Raw genomic sequence first — 18,959 nt, forward strand, 5'->3', positions numbered from 1 at the left:
TACTGTTTTAATAGCGGATGTAGAAGCTGGCTGGACCTTTCCAACATCTCCAGCTTGAAGTTTGTTTTTTGGTGGGGTACTCATTTAAGAGTTGTAGGACGTGTCGAAACTTCCAAAGTAGTTTGGACTTTCTTTAGTTCGTTGGTTTGTTCCTTTTTTAGCATTACTATCCAGCGCATGGGTCGACGAATTTGTTGCAATGCAGAGAGAGCTGAGTACGAAGTTGCCTGTAGTTTTGATTCGCCAGGTAAATTCTTCATTTTAGAAGAATTTTGTTCTCCGATGGCCTCCAAGTTAGGGTTTTGGGTATACTACTTCTCATGACGCAGGCTATATTCAGAAGATACTACTCCGCTGCCGGGTCCTTGTCGTTTATGTTTGAGTTTCTCATCTCCTGGGATCATCCGCGAGAACACCTTAACGTGACACTGGATCTTTTCTTCCACAAAATTCTCTCCGGTATAAGGCCCGCGTCTGTCCGGATAAATTTTGTGTGATGTTTGGCGTTGGAGTTGGAAGCCAAATTTGACTATGTAGCTAATGCAAACCGACATAACTGGCGTAGCAGGCTCTTTGAGCTTCGATGTATTGGCCTCATTTTCACAATGATAAGGTTCTGGGCGAGCACATCGCAGAGGCATTCAATGTTTTTTCTAGGAGCTCTTTTGCCGTGTATCTTTCGAGCAAGTTTGAGTTGAACGGCGCTTTCAGAAAGAAGAATTGGGGGAAAACATTTGAACGGAGAAATCGTAATTCGCAGTCCTCGCTACCTTTTTCGTGCTCGGTTGCGATGTGTGTAGCTTCGTTCTTTCCCTTCTCCACTTGGATGTCACTACAAGAACCGGTAACTCATTTTCGTCTGTGAGAATGGCCTCTGCTGGAACTGTCTTCACCTAAATAAAACTTTATAACGCTCTCATCTCTGAGACTAACTAGTTTGGAAAGAGTACCTATTACGATCAGCGGAGTATTCGGTTTTTCTATCGAAGAGTGCTTCTAAGGGCGAGACAATTGTTGTTTTTTTGTTCGCATATTCGCAGATGATGTATTATAATCTTTAGCGTCTGTTTTATTTTGAACGAATTTGAAGTCGATTTTTCTTCTTTAAAGCATGAAATTCTATTTTTATTAGTCTGTATTAGTCTTTCTACCAGTCCAAGTAATCCTTAACTGGAGCTTCAATAATATCTGTTTTGTTTTTGTTAAGAAATTTCTTTACTTGGTTGCCAACGAGACATTTTGCTCGGCGAGGTATAACAAATTGAAATACGATTGAAAAGGAAATGAAGGGGAAAAATTGAATTAAAATACTGCATCAGATTTATTTTAGTTCACTAACTTGATGAATGATGTACACGTATGACATCGTAACAGTTATGATCAAAATTGCCCAATAATGAACATTCAAAATAAGATTTTCGAGTCGTTGTTTAATTCAGCTTCAAGCATGGTCATGGATATAACGTTGACGAGTATCGGGCTCCCCTTGTCATCCAATTATCACCCTCGCAGTTCGGGAGGGGAGACCATTCCAATGACCGACGGGATATTCCTTTCTTCTGGAGCATGTCGCGTTGTCCAATGTACTGTTTCAAAAACGGATGTTGAAGCTGGCTGGACGTTTTCAATCAGCTGCAGCGCTGATTAAAGAATAGGATTATTTGTCGAAATATCGAAAACTGTTTGGACTCCTTCTAGTTTGTCCGCTTGATCGCTTTTCAGCATTACTATCCTGTGCAAGAATGTTACTCTCAGATGGCCGCAAAATCGTTAACTTAACTCTGTATCTTTTCTTCCGTGAGATTTTTTACAGTATGGGGCGCGCGTCTGTCCGCAAAAACTTTAAATGTTGCTTGCCGTTCAAGTTTGGTGTCAAATTCGGCGATGTTGCTATTGCGAATCATCATAACTGGCTGATCAGGCTCTAGGGTTTTCAAATTTGTGCGGCTCACTTTCCCGATATTTGTTTTTGTCGTGTGTAGCGTGGGTACTCTTTTCTCCACTTCAATATCGCTACGACATCCGTTGGCCCATTTGTCGTCCGGGAGAATGGCCACTGGTAAAAACGTGTCTTCATCTAAATTGTACTTTAAAAATACCTAGTATAGAAGATAATGCAGTTTTGGCGTAGTAGGCTCTGCGGAGTAATTGGTTTTCTACAAAAATTTGCTTCGAATGGAGAGATCTTTGTTATTTTTTGTTTACACATTCACAGTTGAACGAGTTTGTAGTCAGTTTTTCTCCATGATTACATGAAAGTCAACTGTTATTAGTCTGTTTTAGTCTTTCTACCAGCCCAATTGTCCTCTAATCATTAACTGGACCTTCAAAAATATCTAATTTGTTTTTGTTACAACTGTTGTTTATTTGGTTACCCACAAGACATTTCGTCCAATCTATTCGCACTGTACGAGGTACGCCATGATTTTCCCCATACATGTGCAAAAATTTTGTTAAATTGGGGCCTATTGTTTTCTGAAGATACATGTTTTGAAGGTACAGTTGAAGATACACAGAAAATGTGTATATTGCTGCTTAATAAAATTACCCTTCATAGCCCTTCTCATCATAAATAGGCCCCCCAAAATCAAATAATTTGTGTTTCCTGGTCTGGTAAAAGGTATATGAGTGGTGAATTGACTATCGTGAATGACCGATATAATATTAAAACTAATAACGGTGCAAGGTTTACACTCCGCTGCTTTGCCGATCAATTTCCCATTAATGTATGACCAACAGCAGTGTGTAGCCGTATAGATTATGCCCCAGGTACCCGGATGGCTAGCCTGCATGTTGTCGATTAGAGCCACTCGCAACACGTTCGGGATAGCAATTTTCACATTGATGCAGAGGCATACGGATCTTATATGTAAGTCCCACCAGTACAAGGGAATATACGAGTTTGTCTCCTTTAATAGATCCTCAATATTGTTGTGGACACAATCATGCACCTCTTTTAATACAGCGTCTTTCCTAGAGAGGGAAGCTATTGAGTTTTTCAATGAAAACTTTCCCCACTATTTTACTGAACAATGGACTCTGGGGCTATTTGTGAGAGGCATGCTGATGTCGGGTGAGGCGCCTAGCAAATCGGGTATTGGAATAGACTGCGGGTTTTTGCTATTGATTGGTTCATCAAGTCTGACTCGAGTTGATGTTTTTGTTGTTCTGTATAAGAGACATGGCAATCTTATTAATGAAGTTTGTTTGAGAATTATAAGAAAGCAACTGATTGCGACTAATGAACTGCGCAAAAAGCACTGACTTTACACTTGCTGTTTGACTTTGAACAGTATGAGTGGAATGTCTATTAATTTGCTGGAAAATGTTCTGAATTATTTCATTTTCTCGCTTAGCGGGTGTGCTAACATTCTTATCGTGGTGGATATTGCTGATTTCAGTTGGATTTCGCCGAGGGGGTCTTCTGTTATTTCGTATTTATAATGCGCATATTCAGAAATTATTGAACTTCGACGGTTATTTAATACTGGATTTTGCAAAACGAGTGACAAGTGATAAGCATGGGCGTCTGAATGCGTGGCAAATGTGTTAATTATATTTACTGAGTTTTGGCCAGAATCTTTTAATGTGCTAAATTTCAGTGCAAGATAATTTGTTTCAATTAGAGACTGTAATTGGTCGGCGCGTTTAGATAGAGGATTTGGGGAATCAGATTTGAATGCAGAATTCACGATTCTAGCTACTCTTCACTTGTGCGATCGCACCTGGTTTGGCTCGGATCATTCCCCTCTCCACTTCGATATCGCTACAATATCCGTGGACCCATTTGTCGTCCGGGAGAATGGCCTCTGGTGGAACTGTGTCTTCATCTTAATAGTACATTACAATGACCTCGTCTGAGAGACTGGACAGTTTGAGAGTAGCACATATAACGTCCATTGTATTTTTACGTTTCAACCGAAAAGCGCTTCGAAGTGCGAGTCTTTTGTTTTTTATCGTTTACATTATTGCAGTTGGTGTATTATTAATCTTAACACCTGTTTTATGTTGAACGAATTTGTAGTCGATTTTCTTCTTTAAAACATGCAGGTCTATTATTAATAGCCTGTATTAGTCTTTCTAACAGTCCAATTGCCCATAAATCCTTAAATTGAGCTTCAAAAAAATCTATATTGTTTTTGTTACAAACGTTGTTTATTTATTTGCCCATAAGAAGATTGCCCATACCCGATCCAATCGCATTGAACGTGGTACGCTATGATTTTCCTTATACATGAGCAAACATTTTGTTAAATTTGGGCCTTTTGCTTTTTGAAGAAACATGCTTTGATGATACATTTGAAGATACATAGAAAATGTGTCTATTGTTGCTTAAAAAAGGTACATTTCATTGCCTTTCTCATCATAAAAAGGCCCCCAAAATTAATTTGCTCTTCCTTGTCTTGTTCAGCAAAAGGTGTATGAAAGGTGAATTGCTTAGCGGCGTAATGAATGGAATATTTGAGCGAAGTTTGGCGCAAAATTACAAATATAGGTTACTGAACCAAGAAATTATTGCAATTTCTTGTTTTTGGTGCTTCAAGAGACAAAACGGCAGATTTTTTGCTTTCGGTTGGCGAATTTCCTGATCCTGAAAGGTAATTGTCAAGACAATCTGTTTCTAGTTTTGCTAAGTGGCATCTGGGTAAAACGATTCTAGACTTTTCCTCCTCTATTCGATGAAGACGGTCTTCTCTAACCATGCTATTTTTTTACAATGCCATCTAAGAAGCAATAAAAATTTTTTAAATCCAATTTAAGTGTACTCAATTGCTCTTTGGAACTCTGCGAGCATATCAAAAAGGCCATAGAATCCAGTTTGAAATCAGTATCTGCCTGTCATTTTGCCGCCTATTACGTTGAAATTACACTGCGTAGCAGTTTCGAGATGTAAATTTAGTTCACTGTATGCATATTTATCTTCTATCTTTGAAAAATATTCGTGCATCGCAATTCAGAATCGCTAATTTGATAAAATTTTGATTCGATCAGCGTTCTTATGTTTGGCATTTGATATTTCTTTTGGTGGATTGCTTTGATGAGGGTTTTAGAAAAAACTGAAAAGAAGAAGTATTGGGACCTATTCTGTTCCCCCCACTCAGTTAGCTTAAATTTTTTACAAACCCCCGGAGCGCGTGCTATTTTCTTACATAGTAAACGTGCCACATAAAAAACATCTTTGTGCTGGTGTGCGTAAAAGACACTGGGTGGCGAAAACAAAATATATCCTTTTATTGAATGTTCTTTTTGCAGTGACTACCTTAGGGGAAAAAGTAATGGTCTGGACGATTTGTTAATTTTTGAAGTTTTTGATCAAGTAATTTTGTCGGTTCTAGGTTTGCGTTATCTTGTATGTTAATTGGTGTTGAACGCTATCTGATTTTTGTATGTTCCGATGCCAGTTATTAGTTTAGGCAATCGTAATGCTACATATTCTTTTATTGTACAATTCGTTAAACTATTATTCACTTGATTTCCTTGGTAGATGAAAATTGTGTAGCTGCTAGCTCAAGTTCTTCGAAAAGCTGGCAGCCATCACCGGGGTTCGGATTCTCCCTCTATTCTGAAATGGTTCGATCAAGAACGTATGCAACTGTGGTTTGCTCATTTGGCTCACCCAGATTGCTTGTAGATTGCGCTGCACTACTCGCGTCTCAATTGAATTGTCCAAAATGCTGCAAGTACTTTCTGAATCAACAAGTACGTTAGTGCCAAAATTAGTAATTTTGATTCAAGTTTAGTTATTCAATTTTTTAAATATCAATGTCGATTGTAGCAACCATGTTGTCATCTCAACTGCCATATTCTGATTCGTACAATCTGCTTCCGGGTGAGCATTCTAGAAAGTCTATTGAATTATTCGTTAGGTTTTCTTCTTCCAGAGCAATTATCGATTATTTTTGGATAATTCGAAGCAGCTCTTTGTTTGTTCAGTTTTCAAAAAATTTTAGCAGAGTGATTGATTAAACCAAAACTATTACATGTTTTTCCACGTGCAATGCATTTGTGTGTATGATCTAGGTTCAATATCAATTTTTAGTTTTCGCATTGAAACGACGGGGTTGATTGGCCTATTTTTGCGGAGCTTTTTGCATTTGAGCAGTTCGAAGAGCGAGTGCTAGTTGGATAATTGATCGCGTTCACGCTTGCCGGGACACATTTTTTTTCTAAGCCTGAATTTGATGATGATTTTCCATCCAAATTTCATTTTGATAGCTCATTCAAGGGCTTCCTGAGTTTCACCGTTTGTTTCAGCAGCTCATTTCGAAACTTTGTAGCTATTAGATTTGTTATAAAGACATCTCTGATAAGTGCTTCCTATTTATTTTCACAATCACAATTTTCTGCCAGTTCTGCATAGAGTTTTGCATAGAAAAACTGCTAACTTTTGCCTCGCAGTTGTTTTGTTATGAGAAAAACATGTCTGTTGAATGATATGTTACGGCGTTTGAAGAACCCTTTCTCTACCAGTTTCCAAAATTCTGCTGTAGACAATGTGTCTACCATGATATGCGGGTTCTTGCTGTTGAGAATCCGTCGCCCCTTCACACTAAAAGTCAAGTATGAAAGAGAGACGTCTTTACGGTCCGCGAGTTGCGAGTTGCCAAGGTTCATACCCGCACATTGTGCCGTAATTTTCTAGAAATAAGTCTAAAAATTTTGTTACATTTGGGCCGTTTGCTTTCTGAAGATACATGCTGTGGGGTGTTTAGAAAACTGGTTTCTATCTGCATGAAAAAGTATTCTTCATTGCCAGTGTCATCAGAAATAGCCCCCCCCCCCATCAGTTTGTACTTCCTGGTTTAGTTCATCACAAGGTACACGAAAGAGAGGTGAATTACTTTGCGGAAATTACCGATATAAGATTCTTACTAATTGCGGTGCCAGGTTTACACTCCGTTGCTTTAATTAACAATCAGTTTCCCATTCGTGTATGATTGACCAGCAACGTGTAGCCGTATATATTATGTCCCGGGTGGCTAGCGTGTATGTCATCGATGAAAGCCCCGCAAGCCGTTCGGGATAGCAGTTTTCATATGGATTCAAAGGCATCCGGATCGTAGATGCCAGTCCCACCAACACAAGGGGATTTACGTGTTTGTCTCCTTTAATTGCTCTTCATTATTGTTGAGGACGCAATCGCGCACCTCTTTTAACACAGCGTCGTTCCTAGTGTTAATTTGTTAATTACTTTTACTGAGTTTTGGCCAGAATCATTAATTGTGCTAAATTACAGTGCAAGACCAAGTGCTTTCACTAGAGACTATAATTGAAATTGGGTTGCGGATTGTATTGAATTTAAATTTGAAGATTTTGCCGATGCAGAAATTAATTCCTATTTAGCGACGAGAAATTTCTCCTCAAATACAGATATCTTTAGAGCTTTTTAGTTCAGTTGTCGATAATTGTAATACAAAGGGCCCATTTCTGCACCCGGCTTGTGTTCAACTGAAAAATGATACGGCAAAAGCTGTCAACCCAACGGATTACACGGCTGTCATAGGATTTGTTGGAACAATTAACCTCGACTAACGAATGTAATGATCTGTGATTAGTAATTAATTTAATTTGTTGTCCGTAAAGGTAGTTTTTGAAATATTCAATAGACCAAAATATTCCTTATAACTCTAATTCATTTGCACTGTATCGTTCTACGCAAGAATTTAGAAATCAAGACGTGAAAGCGATAGATTTCCACCAGTCCATTGTTAGCTAATCCGAGGCCGGCGCGTGAAGCGTTGCAATTTACTCGTGCTTCGAGTAGCGGGTTTTACTGAAATTTTTTCAGTAGCATTCGAGAATCAATGTTCGTATACCTCTTAAACAGTTCTTGTGAGTATCAATCAAGACCAAAATTACTGATTTGCGTAGTAATGGGCTTAATGCATGGCTTCTTTGAGCAAGACATGGAACAGTTTTACTAAAATAATGTTCTGAACCACAAAATGATCAAATTTTCTTGTTTTTGGTGCTTTAGGAGACAAAATGGTAGATTTTTTGCTCTCGATTGGCAAAAATGCGGATCATGAAGTGTTATAGCCAAGGCAATCTATTTCTAGTTTTGCAAAGTGGCATTTAGGTAAATTGCTTCTAAAATGTTCTTCCTGTAGTCGACGGAGACATTCGATGAGATACTGTTTGTTATCGTCTTTTGTAACCTTGCTAATTTTTAAAATGTCATCTAAGAAGCAGTAAATATTTTTTCATCCAATTAAGGTGTACTCCTTTGCTTTTTGGAATACTGCGGTCATATCAGTAAGGCCATTGAATCCAGTTTCAAATCCGCATGTGCCTGTCATTTCACGCCTATCAAGGTAAAATGACATTGCTTGGCAGTTTCGGGATCTTTATTTAGATGGCTGTATGCGTATTTAGGATATATTTCTGAACAATAGGAGGTGCTGATTGCGGGATTGCTAGCTTCTCGAGACATTGACTCGATTAGCGTTTTTATGTTGGTCATTTGATATTTATTTTTATCGATCGCTTTGTTAAGGATATTAGAATAAAGTGCCAACTTTATTGAATTAGCTTTTTTAACAGTGACAACAATAGGGGGAAAAGTACTGGTCTGGAAATTTTGTTATTTTTTGTTGTTTTGCATCAAGTAATTTTGTCAGTTCTTGGTTTACGTTATCTTGTACGTTAATTGGTGTTGAACGCTACATGATTTTCATATGTTCCGATGCGAGTTATTAGTTCAGGCAATTGTAATGCTAAATATTCTTTTGTTGTACAATTTGTTAAAATATGATTCACTCGATATCCTTGGTAGAAGAAAGTTGTGTAACTGCAAGTCTAAGTTTATCAAAAAACAAGCCGCCATTAGTGGCGTGAGGTCGTCTGCTAAAACTGTAATTCCTGCGACTGGGATGAGCCAGCCATTGATCGTAACTGGGGTTCGGATTCTCCCTTTTGTCTGAATTGTTTCATTCGAGAACGTACGCAACTGTGGTTTGTTCATTTTGCTAACTCGGATTGCTTGTGAATTACGATGTACTCTTCGCGTCTCAAGTAACTTGTCGAAAATGCTGCAATCACTTCCTGAATCCAGTAAGGTTATGGAAACATTCCCAATTTTGGTTGGCATGTTCAGTTGTTCTTTGGGTTACGCATTGTTTTCATTTTAATTGTAAAGATTTTGCGAATGCAAAAATTTATTCTAATTTAGCGACAAGACATTTCTCGTCAAACACAGATATCTTTAGGGCTTTTTAGTTCAGTTGTTGATAATTATAATACACAGGACCCATTTTTGCACCCGGAAGGTGTTCAATTGAAAAAAGACACGGCAAAAGCTGTCAACCAACGGATTACACGGCTGTCATAGAATTTGTTGGACCAATCAACCCTGAGTAACAATTGTAGTGTTCTATGATCCGTAAATACTTAAATTTGTTGTCCGTAAAGGTAATTTTTGAAAAATTCAATAGAACAAATTATTCCAAACAACTCTAATTTATTTACGCTGTATTGTTCTTCGCAAGAATTAAGAAAACCAGACGTAAAAGCGATAGTGTTCCAGCCGTCCATTGTTAGCTGTGTCGACACCGGCGCGTGGAGCGTTGCATTTTACTTGAGTTTCGAGTAGCGGGTTTCATTGAGAATTTTCAGTAGCTTTCGAGAAGCATCTTTTTATATCTCTTAATCAGTTCTCGTGAGTATCAGCCATTACAAATATTACTGATTTGCATAGTAATAGGTTTAATGGATGGCTTATTTGAGCAAAATTTGGAACAAATTTACTAATTTAATGTATTGAACCACGAATTGATTGAAGTTTCTTGTTTTTGATGCTTCAAGACACAAAATGGTAGATTTTTTGCTCTTGATGAAATGTGATAACCAAAGCATTCTTTTTCTAGTTTTGCTAAGTGGAAATTAAGTAAATTGTTTCTAAAATTTTCCTCCTCTAGTCCACGGAGACAATCGATGAGATACTTTTTGTTATCGTGTTCTGTAATCTTGCTAATTTTTAAAAGGTCGTCTAACAAGCAATAAATATTTTTTGATGCAATTCAGGTGTACTCCCATGCTTTTTGGAGTACCGCGGGAATATCAGTAAGGCCGTAAAATCCGGTTTGAAATCCGTATGTGCCTTTCATTTCAACGCCTATTGCGTTAAAATGACACTGCTTAGCTGTTTCGAGATGTATATTTATTTGGCTGTATGCTTAATTAAGATATATCTTTGAAAAAAAATGGTGCTTATTGCGGCATCGCTAGCTTGTTGCCAATTGATAATTTTGTTTGTGCATTGCTTTGTTAAGGATATTAGAAAAAATTGCCAATTTTATTGGATTATCCTTCTTTGTAGTCACTACATTAGGGGAAAAAGTACTGGTGCGGACAACTTGCGGAAATTTTTATTATATGTTTTTCATCAAGTTATTTTCTAAAATTCAGATTAATTCTATCTTGTACTATAATTGGTATATTTCTTTCTTTTTTATGTCTCGGTTTGACGTGTTTACAAAAATTTGATATAGCTAGAAAATTCTTTGATCTTCCGATGCAAGATATTAGTTTAAGAAATTGTAATGCTACATAATCTTTGATTGTGCAAGAGACAAAATGGTACATTTTTCGCTCTCGATTGCCAAAATTCTAGATCATGAAATATGATAACCAAGGCAATCTATTTCTAGTTTTGCAAAGTGGGATTTAGGTAAATTCTTCTAAAATTTTCCTCCTCTAGTCGACGAAGACATTCGATGAGATAAATTGTCACCTAGGAATCAGTAAATATTTTTTTATCCAATTAAGGTGTACCCCATTGCTTTTTAAAATACTGCGGGCATATCATTGACGCAATAGAATCCAGTTTGAAACCCGTACGTGCCTGTCATTTTGCCGCCTATTACGTTAAAATATTATTGCTTAGCAGTTTTGGGTGTATATTTAGTTGGCTGTATGCATAATTGAGATATATCTTTGGACAATATGTGGTGCTTATTGCATGATTGCTAGTTTGTTGAAAAATTGACTCGATAAGCTTTTTTATGTTTGGCTTTTGATTTTTATTTTTGTGGATTGCTTTGTTAAGGATTTCAGAATAAAGTGGCAACTTTATTGAGTGGTCTTTCTTTACAGTGACTACCTTATTGGGGGAAACTACTGATCTCGACAACTTGTGAGTTTTTTATATGTTTTTCATCAAGTGGTTCTCTATGTTTAGGTTAATTTTATCTTGTACGTTAAAATATTAGGAAATTGTAATGCTACATACATAATTTTTTATTGTGCAACATGTTAAAATATTATTTAGTTGATTACATTTGGTAGATGAAAGTTCTGTAACTGCGAGTACATGTTGACCAAAAAACTCGCCGAGGCCATTAGTGGCGCGAGGTTTTCTGCTAAAACTGTAAATTCTGCGGCTGGGATGTGCCAGCCATTGCTCGCAACGAGGGTTCGGATTCTCCCTGTAGACTGAATTGTATTATTCGAGAACGTAGGCAACGGTGGTTTGTTCATTTTGCTCATCCGGGTTGCTTCATCATTAGGCTGTACTACTCGCGTTTCAAGTAACTTGTCCAAAATGCTGCAAGCACTTCTTTAATCCGGTAAAGTAGAGGAAACTTTCCCAATTTTGTTTGACATTTTTTTCGATACCAGTGTGGATTGTAGCAACCATGCTGTCATACCCTATGCCATTGTCTGATTCGTACAATCTACTTCATGGTGACAATTGTACATAGCTAACTGAATCCTCCGTTGGGTTGTTTCTTCTGCGGCATTTGCCGCCTTTTTCTTTTGGTTCGGGAGAGTTCTTTGTTTGTTCGGTTTTCGGCAAACTTTAGCAGAGTGGTTCATTAGAACGCAATTATTACATGTTTTTCAATGTGCAATGCATTTGTCGAACAGCCTGTTTTTTCGAAACAGTTTGTAGTTGACCAGTTCAAGGACTGCGGGCTAGGTGGGTTTTTGATAGTGTTTACGGCGGCCGGGACAAATGTTTTTTATGAGCCTGAATTTAGTGTTGATTTCGCATCCCAAGTTCCATATTAATAGCCAATTCAAGTGCCTTCCTGGGTTTCACCGTCCGTTTCAACAACTGTTTTCAAAGTTCTGGATTTACTAGATTTGTTATAAAGACGTCTCTGATGTGTGTTTCTTTTTTATATCCAGAATCACAATTTTCTGCCAGTTCTTTAACTTTTTCTTGGGACTAATCCAAGTTTTTGTCTCGCAGTTGTTTCTTTGTGAAAAAAAAACATGTCTGTTGATTGTTATGTTACTGTTTTTGATGAAAGCTTCTTCTACCAGAGTCCCAAATGCTGCTGTATACATTGTGCCTGCCTTTATATGCAAGTTCGTGCTGTTAGAAATCCGTTGCCCCTCCAGAACAGTAATCCAGACCAACCCGTTGCCCCTCCAGACCAACAATTTTGGGCGTTTTGTTCCCAATCCGATTGTCTCTTTCTAGATCAATTTCTGTGGCAATTCCACCATTTCCAGTTTGAGGCCGAAAAGCGTGTCAAAAATAATGTTTTCTTTAGCTATCAAGGCTCTCATAAATTGTACTCTCCATTTTTCCCAACAAATATGTCGGTCTGGAGCTTGTCTGTCCCAAAATGTGACAATTCCCAGAGGGATTCGTTTGCTTGCTGGCTGCAACAAGTTATACTTGGCTTGCTTACCTTGGTCTTCGCGGTGCGGGATGATAACTTAGTTTCTAGAATGGATTTCGTTCGTCCAATTTCTTGTGTAATTTTTAGTTTCAGCTCTGCGGCGCAAAATCAACCGAAAAATTTATTGACTGAATTCGAAGTGATTGTTGCAACGAAAAAAAATAAGTACTTGTCAACAAATCTATTGGGTTACGAAAAACATTTTTTCACGATGCGAGAAAAAAAACCGGAGTGAACAGACACAAACACAGACAGCGGGAAATATCAAAGTGAAATATGATTAATAAGGAAATGAATTACTGCATCACATTAATTTTATTGCAGTAAATTAATGAATGATGTACACATATGACACAACCAAAGCTATATTACCCAATCGGCGTTTTTTACATATAAACGCTAGTTTTATCAGACAAATTGGCTTTACGACAAATAATGTCCAATAGTTTTTATCATTGAACTCAATTTGGATTACATTTTTCAAATAATGGGATCAGAAAATTTTATAACCTAAGCACATGAAGTAATCTTATGACTTATTTTCATTTTTCTGAAAATTGTTTCTTTTCGGTTCATTGAAATCTAAGGTCTATCCTGTTTCTGCGCCGTACTGCCCAAATTGCTGGGAACATAAATACTCCTAACGAAGGAGTTTTTTTCCAAGTTTTGGTCCTTGCAATTCTGGCAAATATGAGAGACGGGATGAAATAGAATAGTCCCCATAACTTGTCAACCCAACAAAAGTAATCGATTGTATTATCAATTAGCAATCGAAATTTTTTACTGATAAACTGTTTTTTAAGTAGTCAGCCACAGTTATACACCTGAACTGTTGTTCCTACGGTTAAATAACTGCCTTGATTGGTAAGATGAAGAATCGTAAGACTTCAAAAGCCTTCATTTCGATTGAACGCCTTGGGAAATTATTGTATTATTCAGTTTTTCACATTCAAAAACGGCGTGACTAGATGCTCGTCACAATGAAGAAGAAAGCCATTAGTTTAGTTTCAGTTGTATAATAAGCCCTATTTGTCATGCACTAAGAAACAAATGGTAAAAACACTCGTAAAAATAACTTATAATAATGAATTTTTTATTTGAAAAGGTTAGAATTTTTCAGGACTGATTTCGTTTTCATCCATAACCGAACAGTGTTCTTTTTGTTCTAAATGCAGATCCACAACTCATCAAGATCTACTTTTAACCAGTTTCAGAAGACTCGCAATTAAGGTCCCAGAATTTATGTCCAAGAAGCTGAAATTACTTTTGGCCAATTGTTCGAAGAACTAAGACGCCTCTGATCGAATTTTCTTGCGCTCTGTTTTGTACGATTGAATTACGCTCGAAACCGCCTCTGATCAAAACCTTTCCAGAACGAAATGACCTCTAATCAGCCACAATTCAGAACAGTCTCATACGTTTTATACGATTCTTTACCGCGACACTTTTCAGGCCACTATCTAGATTCCTGAATTATTTTCGTGGGCATTGTTCAGACCGAATTGAGATTAAATTCTGTGGTATGATGAGTTCAGTATTATCTCTGACCACACCAAAATATCTGATAACCAATATTGAAAACGGTATGTACAAACTTGCGGAAAATTTACAAGGCTCGGTTGCTTATGGAAATTTCTCTGCAAACGCAAACGTCCAGAAAAAATAGATTCAAAGAAGTATTGGTATCCAACAGGTTTCTTTAACAGTAGTAAGTTTGTTCAAAGCATGAGCAAAAAAAATTTTTCTTTTAAACAATGAGTTGTCTTCTCGAACAATGGACATCAGCAATCAGATTACAAAATGTGTTGATAATTTACAATGTTATAGTAGTCAAGATAAGAAGGTCAGTGGGAAAGTTTTGGTCACGTTACAATCCCTCCTAACTACCCAATCAACTACAACCCCGCCCCACTTGCTTCTCCCCACGTCCTACCAACCCCACGAAGAGCAGTTTTGACTTCTTTTGTTTCGCAAACATTGATATATAGGCCTACAAAGCCCCTTCCTGACCTATAAAGGAAAATTTTTTGAAAAAATGCTTTTTTCAAGATTCCAATTCAAGTCTCTTTCAATTTCGTAAAATTTGTAGGTTGGCCAAAATTTGTCAAGAGGTTAAGTTCAAGTATTTCAGGTAGGACGAAACTTTGGTTCGTTTCCGGGGATTGTGGCTAAAAAAAGTCTTTTTAAGACTTGAACTTTGATCTTATCATTAAAACATTATTTTTGCTTCTGAAAATTGGTTTCCCCCCCCCCCGCGCTACCTACCTCCATCAACGTACACTCCAAGCTACTTCTTCTACAGGTCCCCCATTCCCATTTCTCGGCCAAAAAATGGCATTGGCACCAGACCCGCCCCTCCCCCTTTTTTGCACGTCTTCCACAGCACTAAAGTCTAATTTGTGTCTGAATTCTTTTTAAAAATCTGTTCCATAGTTATTTTAGGTAGTTAAAACTTTAACTCTTCTTTTTATTTTTTGATATCTCTGATTTAGGTACAGTTGCTTGATTATATACGCGGTACGTTTCTGGTACGTTGCCGGCTGGGTGCTGTGTATTTAATCCGAAGCAATTTTGCATTTTTGGTTTCTTGACGTCTTCACTTTCGATCTTTGATTTTCAAATTTCGAGCTTTTCAAACGACAACTTCTGTGTTTTTCAATTTTGCAATAGAGCTTTTTAACAATAGCTTAGTTTCTAATTCATGATATTTATTAACTGTGCACAATATTCAGGGCGCAAAAGTAGTCAATTAAAGTTTTCCCTTGTTAACATTACGGATCTTTTCCGTTTGTGCTCTCCCAGTACGTTATGCCCCCCCCCCTCCTTACAGAGCATGCGTCATTACATGATAAATCAAAACATTGCACATGCTTCTGGGGGTGCAACTAATTTGAACCCACTACGCTGGGGGTACAAATGGAAAAGATCCAACATTACAACAAAATCCTTGAGCCCATGTTTTATAGTGCGTGACGTACCTCAGTAAAGACATGACTAAAACTGTACAAAAAAATCTATCCAATAGGAGGTCAGTGGGGGCACAGACATTAACAATCCATGGTTTCGTTCGCCAGATTGTGATTTAATTTTATTAGTCGAAAACTCATCAGTTATACTTGGTTTAATGGTACCATTAGTACTGGAATCTTTAGAGCGTTGTTAGTTTCAAACGTTCGAAGTTGGTTTAAGTTTTCAAGTAGTGGCTATTGGCGTTTCTCCTGATTCGTTTGAATATATGTCTTAGTTTTCAGGACTCAATAGGGAGTATTGGTATGCTACAGGCTTTTTAGCTGCAGAGAGTTTGGGCATGATTTAAATTTTGCATCAGTACTGTATTCTCAGGGGAGTTGTTACTTTTAAAGTGTGAGGTTGGTCGCAGTTTTCAGGTAGTGCAAATATGCCTCAATTTTGAGGTCTTAAAGTGGGGTTTTAGTATTTTTGAAGTAATTTTAGCAAAGAAAGTTTGGCCATGATTTGTCTATTTTCTTTTGAGCATTGAATTCTTTTACAAACTTTGCAAATTGACATTTCAGTTAACCACATTGTTTCTAACGTTTAGTTGTTAAAAACCCGGAGTAAAATTTAAGGTTAAAAGGTTGTATATAGATAACATTTGAGCCGTGAACAACCTTGAGCCGAGAAGATTCCCAAACTACGATAACGACCCCGTAACTCACTCCCCTGCACACACACCCCACGTATCTACCCCCGACACACACAAACATATATCATACCCCGAACCACCCTGAACCAAATTTTTGTTTCGCCAAATTGATTTTCTAACGGGACATTAACAAACTAAGCTATTAAATGGTTCCAGTTGATAGTTTTAAGTTTTTCTGCTTTATCACTGTATAGATACGATTTCAGGTAAATTGTTAATGAGCTTTTTAGTTTCGCCCGCAATTCTTTTATTTGCCGTCTTCTCAATTAGTCTACTCGTTTTGTTATCTCAATGATTTAGTGACCATTTTCAAACAGACACGTTGAACGCTTTCAGTTAGAATTTTAATTTTTTTTTATAATTTGTTAGTCTGTTCTGCTCGCATTTGTTATTCTGTTTGCTGTTTCATTGTTTACCGGTCCTATCGATTCCCTAAAAAAATTCAATGAAAAATCCCATAGTTTCCACTTGCGGGCTTTAAGTTCTAGTGACTTTACCACTTTGTACCATAAAAAATGGGTCAATTTTTGAGTTTTCTCCGCACTTGTTGCTCCTCTATCTGTTTTTTGACTGTCCTATTAGCGTAACACTTTTCCATTAACTAATCCAGCTATGCAAGCAAGCCTAATTGACAGCACTTTATTTTCAGTTGATGCTCAATGTTTTTTTCATTTCTTTACTTTCTAAAATTATTTGAGAACTTTCAAACTTTGTCAGTTTTCGATTTTCGTTGTCTACCATAGTTCTTCTGATAAAAATTAAATGAAATTGTTTCTTGTGCCAAGCTTCAATTAGTGATTTTTCTACTTTGACACCGTTTGTTTTTGAAAGTTATCGGTGGATATTTAAAATGTTTCCGTATCTAAAGCTTTTTTGTTGTTTTGCCTTATAATAAGAATAAATACGGGTACTATCGGCCATTCATTGATTAAAGATTTCATCTTTGATGTGTTTTCAACTAAATAGCTGGTTTTCAGTTTTCGTTGACTTAACAACCTTCACAACTTTTACTTTCGAATGTTAATTGTTCCGTTGTTTTATCAGATTCTCTTGCATAGTTAAATTTTTCGCTTCCTTTTGACGCAATTTGTTTGCTAATGAAATTACCTTTTCGCCCATTTCCCCAATTTTTTGTTTTAAGGTGTTTTTTCGGTTTCCTCAAAACGTCTGCTTGATGTGAAGTTTCTGAAGATGTTTAATGTGAAAACTTATTCAACTTGTTGACTTCTACGTAACGGCTGGTTTTCAGCAGAAAAGTATTTCAAGTTTTGGCTTTTTTGCGTATAAAATGTCATAAGAAGCCTTGACCATCAAAGACTGTTGAATATAGTAAAAATGTGAATAGTTAGTTCCCTTAATTTTGAATTTCTTTTTTTCTATTTTAAGGCCGGAGCTTCTCGATTACTGTACAGGTCAGAGTTGAGACGAGACGATGACGAGTATAAATGAAGACCTGCAGTAATCAGTGAGGCAACAAAAGTATTTCTCCGTGTGTTTTAGAAAACCAATGCAAATAGACGAAGCAGTGTGATTTCTCAATGAACTATTTTTCTTAATTCCGACCAAATCAGTTGAATAAAAGTTATCTGGCAAATTAAGAACTTTTTCAACCAAAGTTCCACAGAGCGCTGAAAACACAGCTGATTTCAAAATGTGTAGGTATTATCAAAGGAAAAAAGTTCAATGAGTGAGCGATATGCAAAAAGCGACCAGAATAATTTGTTCAATATCATTGGATTTTCTGGTTTTTTCTCGAAAACTGTTAATCTTAACACAGAAGTTTGGCACTCAATTTGAAAAACATCAGATCTAGACTCACAACCAGACTAAAGACCACTTAAAACTTTAAAAAATAACTGTTTCTTCTCTAGTACTGTACTATATCAAAATATATTACTGTAAAACGAAAATTTCCCCAAACTGATATGGGCAGCTTAAAAACGAACCCAAATTTATTTTTGCGTTTTTCTGTTTGAATTTTCTATCAGCTTTGAATCTTTAGGATGCGTCTTTCAGAGATTTCTTCTTAGCATGCGTCTTTTAGAGGACACAAAAGTCCATAGAGTATATTTAAAGCAATGTATCGTTTTGTCAGAGCAGTGACACCCTTGTAAACAAGTGGTCAAAAACTAAAGAATGATGAGAACATGAAATAATTAATTTCAATTTCAACTTCAATTTTAATTGTATACATACATTTTTCTATTAATTGAATGATAAAGAAAAATTATGGCGAAAAGTAAAAGGGCACTGGAAAATAAAATTTGATCAATCAACAGTTTGCCAATCAACAGTTAGCAGAAGGAAAATGTTTTGTTACCCTTCATCTCGTTAAACTATGTAGATACGAAATGCAGACTGATGGCCGCTTAAACCAACCAAAGCAAAGAAGTCCTAAACCAAATCTCAGCAGACAATTTTTAGGTCGGTGTATACACTTTCGCGAGTTCGAATAATTCCCGGGACACTGAAATAGGAGAAAGCAATGCACAGTTGTGTTACTGATGATGGCCCAACTGAATTCGTATCAGTCTCGTACCTAAGCTTAAGCGCCAATCTTCAACATTAATTGATATCAACAAGCAGTGACTTCAGTTGCTGCTTGCTGCAAAGAAGATGAACTCCAAGAAAAACAATTGTAGATAATACAAATAAAGTAA

General features: G+C 36.9%; 1 protein-coding gene across 1 annotated transcript in view; it reads right to left on the reverse strand.

Annotated features, from left to right (window-relative positions):
• Nucleotides 1-600: 600 nt before the first annotated feature.
• The window catches only part of LOC142350395 (uncharacterized), a 63,850-nt gene continuing 45,491 nt past the window's right edge, over nt 601-18,959 (reverse strand). The window contains exons 6-9 of the mRNA XM_075402242.1: nt 6,444-6,639; nt 3,726-3,830; nt 1,858-2,077; nt 601-832 (exon numbers count right to left, since the gene is read on the reverse strand). Of these exons, the coding sequence (XP_075258357.1) occupies nt 601-832; nt 1,858-2,077; nt 3,726-3,830; nt 6,444-6,639 (753 nt within the window). The remainder of the gene's footprint in view (nt 833-1,857; nt 2,078-3,725; nt 3,831-6,443; nt 6,640-18,959) is intronic.

Source organism: Convolutriloba macropyga, chromosome 12 (genome assembly GCF_964194025.1).
Source record: "Convolutriloba macropyga chromosome 12, txConMacr16.3, whole genome shotgun sequence".
Lineage (NCBI taxonomy): Eukaryota > Metazoa > Xenacoelomorpha > Acoela > Convolutidae > Convolutriloba > Convolutriloba macropyga.